This window comes from Crassostrea angulata, chromosome 1 (genome assembly GCF_025612915.1).
Source record: "Crassostrea angulata isolate pt1a10 chromosome 1, ASM2561291v2, whole genome shotgun sequence".
Taxonomy (NCBI): Eukaryota; Metazoa; Mollusca; class Bivalvia; order Ostreida; family Ostreidae; genus Magallana; species Magallana angulata.
Genome location: NC_069111.1, coordinates 50,228,401 through 50,245,210, shown reverse-complemented (window position 1 = coordinate 50,245,210; position 16,810 = coordinate 50,228,401). Strand labels below are relative to the sequence as shown.

Below are 16,810 nucleotides of genomic sequence, written 5' to 3'. Positions count from 1 at the left end.
TGCCAATTTTTTAAATATGAAAATAGGTGTGTTTTGTAGATAATTTCTATTTCTGTAAGTGTTTTATTCATGAATATAGAACTTGTATTAGTGGTAATTTTGCATGAGCTGGTGTCAAATTTTACATGAGCTGGTGTCACTGATATTAATAAATCTTTCACGAGTTCTTACATGTGTGGCAGTGAGTTGTTATCGGAATTCATGACGCAGAAATAAATGACGTTTTATTTAGGTAGTATTAGGTTTGACACCTTGATCATGGACAGTGTGTTGATAAAAACATATCTTTTTCATTTTCTATTAGTAAATATCAAATTGTAAGTTTGAACGTTTCATTTAATCTTACAATGATAAATATGCTCAAAATGCGTGATGACGTTGATATTTGTGCTCATGGCACGTGAATTAGCTACCTGTAAGTGTATTTATATGAAATTGACTATCACATATTTTCAATTCAATACATAAGGAGATATATACATTGAATATAAATATACATATATGTCTGTAAAACATCATCTTCACTAGCCAAGCTTTTTTTGTCCTTTCCTCTCACCATTTGCTTCACCAGCTGGAGAACATGGCAGAACATTTCAATTAATTTTACGCAATTGTTTTATCTGTTTATTGTTTTTGAGTGAGTATAAAAATGTACTTGTATGAAAAATATAATTTTTTTCAAAAATTGTTGACAGGAAATTATATGCTTACTTATATATGTGCTATGAATAAAATTCCACAATAATCTTTTGCTTTCAGCTGACAACAAAGGGAGACAAATATGTAGTGACAACAGATAGGGACAACAAAATAAGGATCAGTGAATACCCAAATTCATACAACATCCACACATACTGTCTACACCACACAGAGTAAGTACTTATTACATCCACACACAATGTCTACACCACACAGAGTAAGTACTTATTACACCCACACATACTGTCTACACCACACAGGGTAAGTACTTATTACATCCACACACACTGTCTACACCACACAGAGTAAGTACTTATTACACCCACACACATACTGTCTACACCACACAGAGTAAGTACTTATTACACCCACACACATACTGTCTACACCACACAGAGTAAGTACTTATTACACCCACACACACTGTCTACACCACACAGAGTAAGTACTTATTACACCCACACACAATGTCTACACCACACAGAGTAAGTACTTATTACACCCGCACACACTGTCTACACCACACAGAGTAAGTACTTATTACATCAACATGCACTGTCTACATTACATAGAGTAAGTACTTATTACACCCACACACAATGTCTACACCACACAGAGTAAGTACTTATTACACCCACACACACTCTCTACACCACACAGAGTAAGTACTTATTACATCCACACACACTGTCTACACCACACAGAGTAAGTACTTATTACATCCACACACACTGTCTACACCACACAGAGTAAGTACTTATTACACCCACACACAATGTCTACACCACACAGAGTAAGTACTTATTACATCCACACACACTTTCTACACCACACAGAGTAAGTACTTATTACATCCACACACACTGTCTACACCACACAGAGTAAGTACTTACTACATTTACACACACTGTCTACACCACACAGAGTAAGTACTTACTACATTTACACACAATGTCTACACCACACAGAGTAAGTACTTATTACATCCACACACAATGTCTACACCACACAGAGTAAGTACTTATTACATCCACACACACTGTCTACACCACACAGAGTAAGTACTTATTACATCCACACACACTGTCTACACCACACAGAGTAAGTACTTATTACATCAACATGCACTGTCTACATTACACAGAGTAAGTACTTATTACACCAACACACAATGTCTACACCACACAGAGTAAGTACTTACTACATTTACACACACTGTCTACACCACACAGAGTAAGTACTTATTACATCCACATGCACTGTCTACACCACACAGAGTAAGTACTTACTACATTTACACACACTCTCTACACCACACAGAGAAAGTACTTATTACATCCACACACCTGTCACACCACACAGAGTAAGTACTTATTACATCCACTCACACTATCTACACCACACAGAGTAAGTACTTATTACACCCACACACAATGTCTACACCACACAGAGTAAGTACTTATTACACCCACACACACTGTCTACACCACACAGAGTAAGTACTTATTACATCCACACACACTGTCTACACCACACAGAGTAAGTACTTATTACATTTACACACCTGTCTACACCACACAGAGTAAGTACTTATTACATCAACATGCACTGTCTACATTACATAGAGTAAGTACTTATTACACCAACACACAATGTCTACACCACACAGAGTAAGTACTTACTACATTTACACACACTGTCTACACCACACAGAGTAAGTACTTATTACATCCACACACACTGTCTACACCACACAGAGTAAGTACTTATTACATTTACACACACTGTCTACACCACACAGAGTAAGTACTTATTACATCCACACACCCTGTCTACACCACACAGAGTAAGTACTTATTACATCCACACACACTGTCTACACCACACAGAGTAAGTACTTACTACATTTACACACACTGTCTACACCACACAGAGTAAGTACTTACTACATTTACACACAATGTCTACACCACACAGAGTAAGTACTTATTACATCCACACACAATGTCTACACCACACAGAGTAAGTACTTATTACATCCACACACACTGTCTACACCACACAGAGTAAGTACTTATTACACCCACACACACTGTCTACACCACACAGAGTAAGTACTTATTACACCCACACACAATGTCTACACCACACAGAGTAAGTACTTACTACATTTATACACAATGTCTACACCACACAGAGTAAGTACTTACTACATTTACACACACTGTCTACACCACACAGAGTAAGTACTTATTACATCCACACACACTGTCTACACCACACAGAGTAAGTACTTATTACATCCACACATTCTGTCTACACCACACAGAGTAAGTTATTAATACGTCCACACACCTGTCACACCACACAGAGTAAGTACTTATTACATCCACTCACACTATCTACACCACACAGAGTAAGTACTTATTACACCCACACACAATGTCTACACCACACAGAGTAAGTACTTATTACACCCACACACACTGTCTACACCACACAGAGTAAGTACTTATTACATCCACACACACTGTCTACACCACACAGAGTAAGTACTTATTACATTTACACACACTGTCTACACCACACAGAGTAAGTACTTATTACATCAACATGCACTGTCTACATTACATAGAGTAAGTACTTATTACACCAACACACAATGTCTACACCACACAGAGTAAGTACTTACTACATTTACACACACTGTCTACACCACACAGAGTAAGTACTTATTACATCCACACACACTGTCTACACCACACAGAGTAAGTACTTATTACATCCACACACACTGTCTACACCACACAGAGTAAGTACTTATTACATTTACACACACTGTCTACACCACACAGAGTAAGTACTTATTACATCCACACACACTGTCTACACCACACAGAGTAAGTACTTATTACATCCACACACACTGTCTACACCACACAGAGTAAGTACTTATTACATCCACACACACTGTCTACACCACACAGAGTAAGTACTTACTACATTTACACACACTGTCTACACCAGACAGAGTAAGTACTTATTACACCCACACACACTTTCTACACCACACAGAGTAAGTACTTATTACATCCACACACACTGTCTACACCAGACAGAGTAAGTACTTATTACACCCACACACATACTGTCTACACCACACAGAGAAAGTACTTACTACATTTACACACACTGTCTACACCACACAGAGTAAGTACTTACTACATTTACACACACTGTCTACACCACACAGAGTAAGTACTTATTACATCCACACACACTGTCTACACCACACAGAGTAAGTACTTACTACATTTACACACAATGTCTACACCACACAGAGTAAGTACTTATTACATCCACATGCACTGTCTTCACCACACAGAGTAAGTACTTACTACATTTACACACACTGTCTACACCACACAGAGTAAGTACTTATTACATTCACACACAATGTCTACACCACACAGAGTAAGTACTTACTACATTTACACACACTGTCTACACCACACAGAGTAAGTACTTATTACATCCACATGCACTGTCTACACCACACAGAGTAAGTACTTACTACATTTACACACACTCTCTACACCACACAGAGAAAGTACTTATTACATCCACACACGTACTGTCTAAACCACACAGAGTAAGTACTTATTACATCTACTTATACTGTCTACACCACACAGAGAAAGTACTTATTACATCCACACACACTGTCTACACCACACAGAGTAAGTACTTATTACATCTACACATACTGTTTACACCACACAGAGTAAGTAATTAATACATCCACACACACTGTCCACACCACACAGAGTATGTACTTATTACATCCATACATTCTGTCCACACCACACAGAGTAAGTACTTATTACATCCACATGCACTGTCTACACCACACAGAGTAAGTACTTACTACATTTACACACACTCTCTACACCACACAGAGAAAGTACTTATTACATCCACACACGTACTGTCTAAACCACACAGAGTAAGTACTTATTACATCTACTTATACTGTCTACACCACACAGAGAAAGTACTTATTACATCCACACACACTGTCTACACCACACAGAGTAAGTACTTATTACATCTACACATACTGTTTACACCACACAGAGTAAGTAATTAATACATCCACACACACTGTCCACACCACACAGAGTATGTACTTATTACATCCATACATTCTGTCCACACCACACAGAGTAAGTACTTATTACATCCATACATTCTGTCTACACCACACAGAGTAAGTACTTATTACATCCACACATTCTGTCTACTCCACACAGAGTAAGTAATTGATACATCCACAACCACTGTCCACACCACACAGAGTATGTACTTATTACATCCATACATTCTGTCCACACCACACAGAGTATGTACTTATTACATCCATACATTCTGTCTACACCACACAGAGTAAGTACTTATAACACCCACACACACTGTCTACACCACACAGAGTAAGTACTTATTACACCCACACACACTGTCTACACCACACAGAGTAAGTACTTATTACACCCACACACACTGTCTACACCACACAGAGTAAGTACTTATTACATCCACACATGCTGCCTTCACCATAAGCACATATGCTGTTTATTCCACATAGTTTGAGTCCTTATTACATCCATACACATTGGCAATACAACACACAGAGTTAGTACTTATTTCATCAAAACCTGTGTTTTACTGATGACAAGTTTCTTAGTTTTTAACACTCCTAAATTACCTTCACTTACAGATATGTGTCAAGCGTTGTGTACAATGAAGACCCAGAGATCCTCCTGTCTGGTAGTGGGGTAAGTAGCACACTGAATCTCCTACAGAGATTTAGGTGGGTAGGGATGGGAGTGGGAAAAGTAGGAGTTAAAGTGGAAATAAGAATGTCAATTTTTTCTACTGTACAGTAAAACCATGCTGTTTTGGACTTCAATGAACCAAGAAACCACCTTTGAGTTTTAGAAATTAAAGTACATAAACAAGTATTGGACTTCCTACTCACTTTGGCATTTTATAACTTGTGTAAACTGTTTTCATATACAAGTATTAAAAAGTTTTTCAGGTTTTTAGGTAAGCAGTATTTATCACTTTTCAACAGCTCTGATTTCACAACATTAAATTGGGCTTGTTGTTTCAGCTTTCTTAGCAGTACATTTCTTAGCAGTACAATAGAGACTTAATTTTCAAGGCTGTGAATTCTTACATTTTAATTATAAGTTCAGTCAGTGCTTTAAAGTTGATCTTATTTGCAATAAGCATATTATGAATTCTCATGAGTATGTACTTATTTTTGCAAACTGTTAAATTATCATTACAAGTTTTAATCAATTTTTAAATAATAAAGAAAAGGAAGATCAAGTTGTTTTACTTATTAGATAACAATTTAATTTGACAAAAAAGGGTCACAATCTATTGTGAATAAAGCATCAGTAAATGGCAAAAGTAGGGATTCTTTTCATGAGAGATTCTGGGTAAATGCAGGTATGCTAATACTTTTGCACTATATTTGACAATTTTTTATTCTTTAACCCTCAGTCACTTCATCACAATACTGACATATTGTTTAATAGTAACTGTCACTATATAAATTGTAGAGTGACTGGGAAGCCTGATAAATAGCATATAAAGATTGGGACACAAATGATAAAAGTCACATTTAGTTGCCATGAAAAAGTAACTGGTCAGATTCCATTATTTTTGGCAGAGAAACTGGCCTCAGTGTTGAAAATGTCTACCTTTGGATATATTACCAAAAGTAAATACAACTAATGGAGGGGATCAATCAATCATCTATGTGTTTTTGTAACATTGTTTTATTTTTTACTGCTCATCCCAATACATAATATGTTACAAATGTCTTGCAACATGTTGCGCTTGCTGCACAATGCGGTGCACTGGAGTTAATAATACTCCATTGGAAGCTAATTATTTTGTATAATTTGTCACCCACCCACTGTATCAGATAATGTGTAATCTTAAACAAATATTGGTGTGCGTTGCATGGAGCAAGATTGTAATCTTATATGATAGGAGTATTGTTGAGAATCGGCCCATTACGGAAAGATTGAGCCAGATGTTTCTTAACAGAGCCTGTTTCAATGTATTGTAATGATGTCTCAATATTTACTAGTGTCGACTACAAATACATGTATCAGTGACACAGACTGATCCAAGGTAGAGAGTGACCAAATTGTTGCCGTTTTTGTTTACTTATATATAATAAATCACAGATTTATGTATTTCAGTGATTAGCAGCTTTGGAAAGTCTTATAATTACACTTTTGTTCATAAAGTTAATACTGGTTGAGAATCTTCCCTCTCAAGCAAGTCTATTCTCCATCATGCAATAAAGATATGGTTGGCATATGTTCATAGTAACCATTATTTGAGCTAGTGTTTTATAGTCATAATACAGCAGTCAGACATCTTGATTTAGTCTATTTCTTTGAAAACTTTATCATGTGTTAGACAAAATGTCCACTGGCAAAAATTAATAGGTGTAGGGAAATATTCTTAAGGCAAATTAAGATTGTTTGAATTTTTTTCACATGCAAGTTTTGGCGCAGGCAATTATGAAACTATAAAAAATCTTTTATTTTCATTGAAAAACAAGTTCTTGATTGAGAAACATTTCATTATTGATCACTTGTATATTACACCATTATTTATTTGAAGCTTATGAAATGCAATTTCCAGTCACAGTTTGGCTATGTTATAAATGATAAGTCATCAAAGCAATTTGTGATACACATGACATGCAAACTATATCATTGTTAATGAGTTTTACTGACTAAAAGGTGTAAAACATTTGTATATGAAATTAAATGTATAATTTTATAATACTGCAAGAATTTTCCATGTTAGAAGATTTTATGTGTAGATAACAAATAATATGAATTTCAATTCCGAATTTTTATCTAAACATAATATTATATTGATAGCATACACAGATATGTTAATTATTTTAATAGCTAGCTTTTTGGGGGGATCAGATGTTTGGTTGTTTTTGAAAGGCATACTGACTAACATGAATTGTCGTTATGAAAGGTGGATAAATGTTAAGAATAAAATAATGGTCCACGGTAAAGCATCTGCTGCAGTATGGATTTAGATAAGTGTGTTTTCCTTGAGTTGTTTAAACACAGTATTGTATGGCAGGACTAATTGTCTCAAAGTCCCAGCCTTACATCAGCTGTCTAGAGTTTCCCTCAGATAAATGCTGGCAACATCCCGCGGTATTATTCTGCTAATGTATTGCCCTAGTGATAGAGCCCGCAATGTGGTCAGTCCAGTGAATAACTCCTACGACTCGTACAAATTAGCGGTATTAGGAGGTTTTGTCACATAATGCAACTAGGTCGGCTTTCATATTAATTGGGTCTATTAATTACACAACAATAGGTTTTTTTCGGATGGTTTTAGCTGTTCTGTAATTGAATCGGATAATTGGAGAGAAGTGTGTTTCAGATCTAGAATGATGATAAGCCATGAACAATTTTTTCTCATTCAGGGCTGGGTTAACCTATCAAGTATCATGCATTGGAGCTTTAAGTTACCTGGCTATAAAGGTGCTAAATAAATCATATTTTGTGCAAACAGTTCTGTCAGTTTTTAAAAAAATTTATCAACCATAAATCAAAGAAGTTAACAATAAATGAATGTGTAATTCTACATTTGGCTGTAGCCTGTGTGTCTCAGATGATGTAAAACCGTACGTACATTCTCTTCTTTCACAAATCCTAAAAAAGTCTCTTTTTTCAGAAAGTAGATGGAAAATGTAATTCATTTCATTCCCTATACAGTTAACTGAAAATTAGGCACTGGCACCCCCTGCCTCTCTTTTTTTACCAAGCTGACTGAAGGTTCCTCAACCCTATGCAGACTCACACTTATTCTGACATTAGAGATGGTTTTCTTTATAACTGAAATGCACAGAGTTTAAGCAATCATTTGGAGGTCGAATTTTTTCCTAAATTTGACAATTTTATAGAGGGGGAAATGATGTCAGGCTGTGAGTTATCTTTCTTTTTAAATGGTCTGTAAAACATAAAAAAATATCTATGAATTTATTGGTATCAATAGTTTATCTTAATTGTGCATATAATCTGATATATTTCTGATCTTTCAGGATGGAACTATTGTGATTTGGGATCTCAATGGTAAAGTGGTTTCACAGACAACATGCTCTGAAGGAGAGGAAACTCTACCCATCAAGAAGTTGGAATGGGAGAAGGATCTGAAACTGCTCTCTGTGATTTTCTTTAAGTGAGTGTCTGATACATGCAAGAAGATTGTTCAGAATTGTCCCAACTTTTTGCTTAAAAAATAGTGTAGGACAAAAGAATTGACATTATATCACAAAAGATGGTCCATAAGAGGTTAATTCCAAATTATGTAAATTAATAAACACTGAATGCCATGTCTCAATGTCCTTCAAAAAAAACAAAACCCATCAGCTTCAACATAACCTTTGTAATCTTGAGCTGTCAGAAACATTGTTGTAAGGGAGAACTCAGAGAAACACCTGTACCACAATTCATAGTGCACGGTCTGCATAATAGGACTTAGATTTTCACTACCAGTAATGCTAAAAAAATTAATTTGTGATTTAGAGTTGAATTTAGTTTTTAAAATCGAAGGTGTTATGATTTCAGCTCTCCTGTGGTACAGTTATACACGCTGGCCGCTGATTCCATGAGTCTCTGTCGACTGCGTGACATTGAGCTGACCAGTCCTGTATGGGACGCGTGCTTCGACAGGAACGGGCAGCTGTGGTTACTACAGAAACAGGAGGGGGACACCCTACAGGTGTACACCTGTCAGAAAACAGACTCAGGTGTGATAAAGGTAAACAAAAAGGTGTATTACAGAGGAACTGGAGAGAGAGATATGATAATTTTTAAACAAACATCTGCACAATGAAAATAGCATATCTAAATAGCATATCTAAATTATTTTTTTCTTCAGTGAATATTATATAATTTAAGAAAATGTTGAAGCATCAATTTAATGAGGTTCTAAGATCTATATTTCATATAAATCACACAAGCTGCTGTTTACAGCTGACAATTAATGAAAGAGTGAGAGAAAGCCTGCAGTGGGGGTGGGTATTGATAAAAACAGAATGTTGATTCTTCTTGTCCTTTTCCGGGGACACCAAAGGTCACAGCGGCAGTTTCTTCTGCAGCCTTGTTCTATTATACACTGCATGCCTGGATCTAGAAAGGGGGGTGGGGATGATAGGGATTATGCCTTAGAAACCACCCTCCCCACTAAAAAAAAAATCCTCCCTTGGACCCCCTGGAAAATTGTTTTAGACCTCTCTGCCCCTGCATTATTTTCCATGATACAAGATGGTGCTTTTGGGAAGAGGTTTATTATTGGGTAGGGGAGGGTGAGGGTTTGTTTTTAATTAGGAGTGTGTCGCTTTATTTCTTGACCATTGGAGAGAAAATTCCCTGAACAGGTGATAAGCTTTTACACTTCTAATAGTTCATGTCTCAATTCCAAAACACAGTTCCTATTCCCCAGATCATTGTGTACATATACCAAATAAGCCTCATTTTAAAGTCTTAATTTCTTAATTGTTGTGTAAATTCAAAAAGCTGTTGCCCTGATCCAGCCGTTTGTCGTACAGAAGACATTTAGAACGACTAGTTTGAGAGTGGCTTAAGGTGTTAAGGAGCTGATCTCTGTCAACACCAGACGGCAGTTTAATAAACTCCGGGCTGGGCCGGGGAGAGCAGCAGGGACCATTAATCACCGCTCTGTTGTTTGTTCAAGGTGGGACGGATAGACCCCGAACTTCCCTGCTCCGAGAACAAGGTTCTAGAGGTGTTCAATAAAGACTGGACATTTTTCTCAGGTTTGTTTGTCCACAGCATTTTTACATGTATCACATAATTTTTTCTCTCAAGATGTATCAAGAAACAAATACATAGCCTGAAATGTAGAATTGATTAAGAAATGGGAAATACATTTGATGATTTTATTATAATAAAGTTAATTAATTCGTTTCAGAAAATATTTAGCAAATCACCTCTACTGGTATACATTCAATGCCATGTTTTCCTTAATAAAAATAATGAAAGTAAAAGTACTTGACTTTCTGGAGAACAGATTTGTTATTGATAGATAAATGTAAGAACATGACTGAAATTAAAGGATAGAGTAAAACAAATTGTGAATTGATTATTTTATCATCTCTCACCAGTTTCCGAGAGTGCTCCGGATTTATCATTAGAATACAAGAAGAAGGAAACTCCGGACAACTACTCCATATACCTCCAGAAGAAACAGGACCGCATCAAGCAGACCCAGCCAGCGGAACCACAGGCCAAGAAAGTCAAAACCACGTAACAAATTGTCAAACCATAGGCCTGTAGACAACGTCAGGAAAATCAACCCTGGGTTTTTTTAGAGAGTGAAATAATAAATGCAATAACAATCCTAGAATGTACAAATAATAAGACACCTGAAGGATAACATCAGGAAGCGGTCAATGCGGGACAGCATCAGGAAAATATGGGGTCAACCACACACACACATGTACACACACACCGGCTTCCCCCCAAAAAGGTGTAAAAAGGCCAAGTAGTAAAGTGTCAGAAGAACTGTGGCCAAAGTAGGCTGCCATCAAAAAAAAAAATTTTGAAAAAGGATTTCAGAAATAAATTGCCACTGAAAAATGTATCTGAAAAGACCAGCCCAGAAAAAGGGACAACACTTACACAAAAACAGGAAAATTCTCAAACTTCTAGGTTGGAGGTTGTGCTGAACTTCAAATTGTGTATATGTAGCATCAAGTAGCATTGGGTTATTTAAAATTATCTAATCACGATTTGAGAAATGTTGATAAGTGGATAATTGATTCATCTATTTTAAGAGGGACTTTTTGATATGAGAGAGAGAGAGAGAGAGAGAGAGAGAGAGAGAGAGAGAGACTTCCTCATAGTTGTATAGTTGTCTTTATGAAAGATTTTTGCATTTCTACATCATTACCTTCATGTTTAATTTCAATTAAAAATATCTGAAAATCAAAGAATATTCTGTTTTTGTATCAAAGTACGAAATCAGGATGAAAATAAGGAAAGTCAAATAAAAAATGTAGAAATTATCAATGAAAAATAAAGAAAAGAAAAACATAGTCCATATGAATTTTATTTCCGGCCTTTTTATTGAAGGACATTACTATTAACCCTGTCAATGACTACATAAGGCTCTGGATACCGGCCCCATTCAGGGGTTTTGTCATGTTAATTGGTAATGCAAAATGAATATAAAAATCTTGATAATAATGCATTATCATGATGTTCTGGGATTTATTGAGAAGAATTGGCCCAGCAATGCCTGGTAAGAACAATACAGATATTACTTCTTTGACTGCGGTGAGTTATGACGGGAAAAGCTCCAGCTTCACTACCATTGTCGGATTTCTCGTTTTCAAACGCAGCTACGTTGTGAAGCACATCAATTTTGCTTTCCCACCATTTCCCAAAAACACTTCACATGAGTAATGATTTTGACTTGCCTTAAAACACAAAACACCCGAAAATAAACAAACGTTAATTAAAAACCGATATCACATAACCAAACACATTATCAGATAATTCAAACAATTGCAATGGAAATTTTATATTTCTTCGACCGCATTTTCAACCACTGTTAAATTTGAATGCGTCCATATTTACGGATTATTAGCAAGTTGGCCCTTTTAGTAACTCGATGCACTTGGTTTTGTCAGGTTGATAAAGCATTGATTGGCTTTTTCTGTTTTGGAAATTTCACACCCGAGACTCCCGTAATTCTGGATTGTGTAATTGGCTTGATTGCTGAGATTTTATACTTGTCATAATTTTTTATTCCTTTGTTAATTAATGGATCGAGATTTGCAGAGAGGAAAGTACCATTTACGGGAATAAAAGCGAGAGATAGATAGATAGGATATGCAGCGGTTTGGGAAGAAGATCCAGAGTTTTTGTGGGGTGTAAAATTTCAGATATTCTTTAAAAAACTTAATGAGAAAAAAATTCCAAAAAGGCAGAAACTTCACGTAGGCGGTCACAATACAAAGCGTTTGTACTCTGGATGTTCTTTGTAGAATAAATTGCGACATGTCCATGCAACTATAAATCAAGGCGCCGTTTTGTCAATTTGAAATAAATGACATTCCCCCCATACAACATATGATGGAGTGGTGGTTCAAATGGCCAGCAAACCAATCTTTGTTTTTAATACCTTTTCCCCTTAATCTATACATCTGCTCCTTTCATCATAATTATCATATTAAAATATGAATTATGACACATTCAGAATTAAAAAGCTTTTTAGTCCAAACGCTAAAGTGGACAGTCAATTAAATGAATAAAGGAACTAATGACAAATGAGCATCCATCGCTCATTTCACAAATTTATCAAAATTCATAGTTGAAATTCATACTTGACAGTGAAGGGCAGATTGTAGATTAATAAGTAATTTACACAAAGAAAAATAAATATGTTGATTTACTTTTATTATTATTTTTTAAACATTTATAAATGGCGATTGAAAGGAATTAAAAACTAGGAAACGTTGAAAAATAAAATAAAAAACTCGTGACTAAAAGCTGACTTTACGATTACATTCTAGTATTCTATAGGAGAAAAGTTTTTTGTTTATTCCTCATTGTTAATATCAACTTTATGAACTTTTTTCGATGGTATTTTATCTGCTCAAGTTTGGGTTTTGTCGCAAATGTCAGAACTCCTCACCAAAACCATGGTCTCTCAGTATATTCAGCAGACTCGCCCCTCTTCGGGAGACTGAGCGTTTTGGCGACGAACTGCTTACTGACGGTATCTGTACTTTTTGTAACTTTGACGAAATTTGAACCGAACTATATTTTATAAATTGTCCACCATACAACAACTTGCACAACTCTATTTTAATAACCACTTTATCCACTCTAAATGTAATGCACATGTCACTTTAATTAATGATTTACTTATCTCAAATACAAATAATTACACAATGTATTGAAAATCCAGCTGATTAGTACGACCATGCAAAGTATTTTATATGGCTTGTCCCGTGATTGGGGAATGAATAACTAGCTGATCGTTTGACATTTTCTCAAAGATCTTCTTGTCAAAACGTCTTTTACTCTCCTTTGTTGTTCAAAGCCTGAAGGTGAATGAGCTATCTATTTGGACATAATTTTAATTCGTGAAAAGGCTATCTATTAGCTTTAATATATCTTTAATGAAAATTGATACTATTAACAATTTAAATTGAATTTGATATCAACAATTACACACGAATTTATCTTTCTGTTTTAGAATAACTATATAAGGGTGCAAACCAATAATTTTTTTTTCTAAATGAAACAATACCTAGCGCTAAAAGCGATTGTTTACTGTTATTTTTGACCATACGAAATATTAACTTATTACACTTGAATACTCCAATATTACTTTTACAGCTTCTGTCCTTTAATTGATTAAAAGTGGCTAGGGATACTTCCAGATTTAATACAGATGAGAAAACATCATATTCTACGTTTAATCGCTGTTTTGAATTATGACCGTTTGATAACTCAAGACACCCCCTCCCCTTAACTAAAATGAAAAAAAAAACAGCAACAAAAGAAAAGAAAAACAAAACAAACAAACAAAACGAAAAAAAAAAATCAAACAAACACAAGTGCGCTATTATTATTGTGTCTGAAAACAAGATTAATTGGGGAGGAATCAAAGAAACATGTTCCAGATAAAAACAAAGTCAATAGATGACCTAGGCATGTAATTAGTAAAGGGCACCATGATTGAGAGAAGATACCTGGTATCCATAAAGATAAGCGACACATCCATCGTTTTGTTTTAAAATTTCCTGCAGATTATTTTTCATCTTTCTCGACATAAACGAATCATATTTTATTTTATATGAACTCATTTAGATATCATCGTTTACTTTTACGATTCAGAATAATTATTAAGTGGAAAGATATAAAGTGTCCTTTACATAATTTCAGATGATCAGGAATCAAAATTGTCACAGAACAAATTAATTTTCATTCTGATTCCCAATGATCTAAATTTTTGTACATGACAGAGGATGCATGTATATATAGATCCCCATCTATACAAACACCAGCACGTGAATAAATAAAGCAATATTTCACAGAATCAATCGCTGGAATATCGACAAAAAAAGATTGTAGTTTAAGGTAGCAAGAAATAAATATTACGATAAAGAATTTATAAGGAAACCAAAATATAAGAAATCAATAATTTTAGAAACTAAATGTAATTTCAAAATAATGAGTTATATCCCTGGATTATGTAATGAACCGTGTGTCTTCTGCCTTAGACGTCTCCATTCGCTTTTAGAGAACACTTTAATTTTGACATCAATATGATTGAGGTTTTATCAATTGAAAACGAAATCGCTATGGGTAATACATGCATTCATTCGAGTTAACAAAATGTACTAATACATGTAACAAATACGTTTATTTAATAATGTTAAATTACACTTTAGTGTAAAGAGTAGTGAAAAATGGTAAACCACTGAAATTAAAAAAAAAACGTGTTGAAAAAAAAGACTGAGCAATTTTTCAATGTGATAAAAAAATTGGAACTTGAGGAGTTAATCCCGCATCTTAATTCGAAAATGTAGCCGGTGCATGGTGCCTGGAGATCATAACTTTTTGATTGGATTTTTACAATGGCCCGGTTGGACCACACATCCGCCCTCCCTTGTTTACGATTTCCGAGCCTTATTCCGGTAAATAATCCCGCGGGCGTCTTTTACAGTTTCTTTATACCGCAGTCCAGCGCTTCCTTTCTTTCTCTGTGTTTTGTTTTTCGTCGTGAAATTTTTAATCGTATTTCAGTGCATTCATGTGCTTGTGATAACATTGCTAACAACAGTCATCTCCGCATTACTGGAAAATAAAACCCCCGAGAAGCGAGAGACAAGTGTGTGTTAATTCTGGCATTAAACTCCCATCGTCTTTGTCCATCAACCCGGTCCACTATAGGTACGACTCGCTGCATAATTAAAGACACTTCCCTAGAAATTGAGAAAATAAATATTTCCGCAAGTATTCCCAATGAGAGAGAGAGAGAGAGAGAGAGAGAGAGATGACTATTCAGCTGAAGAAAGACAACTCCTACATTCCGTCTCAACAAATAACAAGCAGCCGCTTTTGTAGAACAGTAATATTTTAATGTTGAAATATTTTCTAAAAAAGAACAAAACCCCAAAACCTAAATAACAAATCAAGAAAAGCTCACATCATCAACAATATGTACAACTCTGATAAAATATGATTCATGGTGTTAAATACAAAGAGTATATCTTGATTAAAAAGATCTTCATTTTTTTCTTATGTATCTTATATATTATTATGTATAACTACCAGTCCCTTTTTATTGTTTCAGTTTTTCGAAATTTAAAAAAGACATTTTCTGTAAATATCCCTATGTCAAAATTTACCATTTTACCATTTACCAAAATTTGTCATTACGTCCCCACCCTACCCCGGGGATCATGATTTGAACTAACTTGAGTAAACACCTGAGAATGCTTTCTACTTCACCTACATCGGATGGTGCTTTCATTCAAGTTTCGGCTTTTCAGGCCTAATATATATATTTTTATTTTAAAGCAAATATTTATATCTATTTATTTTTTATGCAAGATTCAATTCAAAAATTGTAGCCTCGGCCATCCTACCCCCAAGATTTATGGTTTGATGAAACTTAAACCTTCACTACTTGATGATGCTTCCACACAAGTTACAGCTTGTTTTGCCAAATGGTTTAATTTTGAGAAAAACATTTTTATGGATGTTTCTCTAATGAATCCATTGTAAAAATTCAACCCTCAGTTATGATCCTACTCTATCCCGGGGTTCATGATTTGGGGATTTATTCATGGATCCAATATTTTTTAATATATTGATATATAATGTACTCATATTCATATATCATTTTCATCATCGTTTATAAATCATAGTGAATTACATATCACTGGAATTTACTAAGTTTTCACATACATTTCGTTCATATTCATGGTGTTTGATGTTCATTG

At 35.1% G+C, this 16,810-nt stretch overlaps 1 protein-coding gene across 1 annotated transcript in view; it reads left to right on the top strand.

Moving 5' to 3' along the window:
- The window catches only part of LOC128182632 (tRNA (guanine-N(7)-)-methyltransferase non-catalytic subunit wdr4-like), a 39,071-nt gene extending 27,956 nt beyond the window's left edge, over window positions 1-11,115 (top strand). Inside the window, exons 5-10 of the mRNA XM_052851338.1 lie at window positions 760-872; window positions 5,477-5,534; window positions 8,864-9,000; window positions 9,390-9,582; window positions 10,519-10,600; window positions 10,949-11,115. Coding sequence (XP_052707298.1) covers window positions 760-872; window positions 5,477-5,534; window positions 8,864-9,000; window positions 9,390-9,582; window positions 10,519-10,600; window positions 10,949-11,094 — 729 coding nt within the window. The 3' untranslated portion in view covers window positions 11,095-11,115. The remainder of the gene's footprint in view (window positions 1-759; window positions 873-5,476; window positions 5,535-8,863; window positions 9,001-9,389; window positions 9,583-10,518; window positions 10,601-10,948) is intronic.
- Window positions 11,116-16,810: the final 5,695 nt, after the last annotated feature.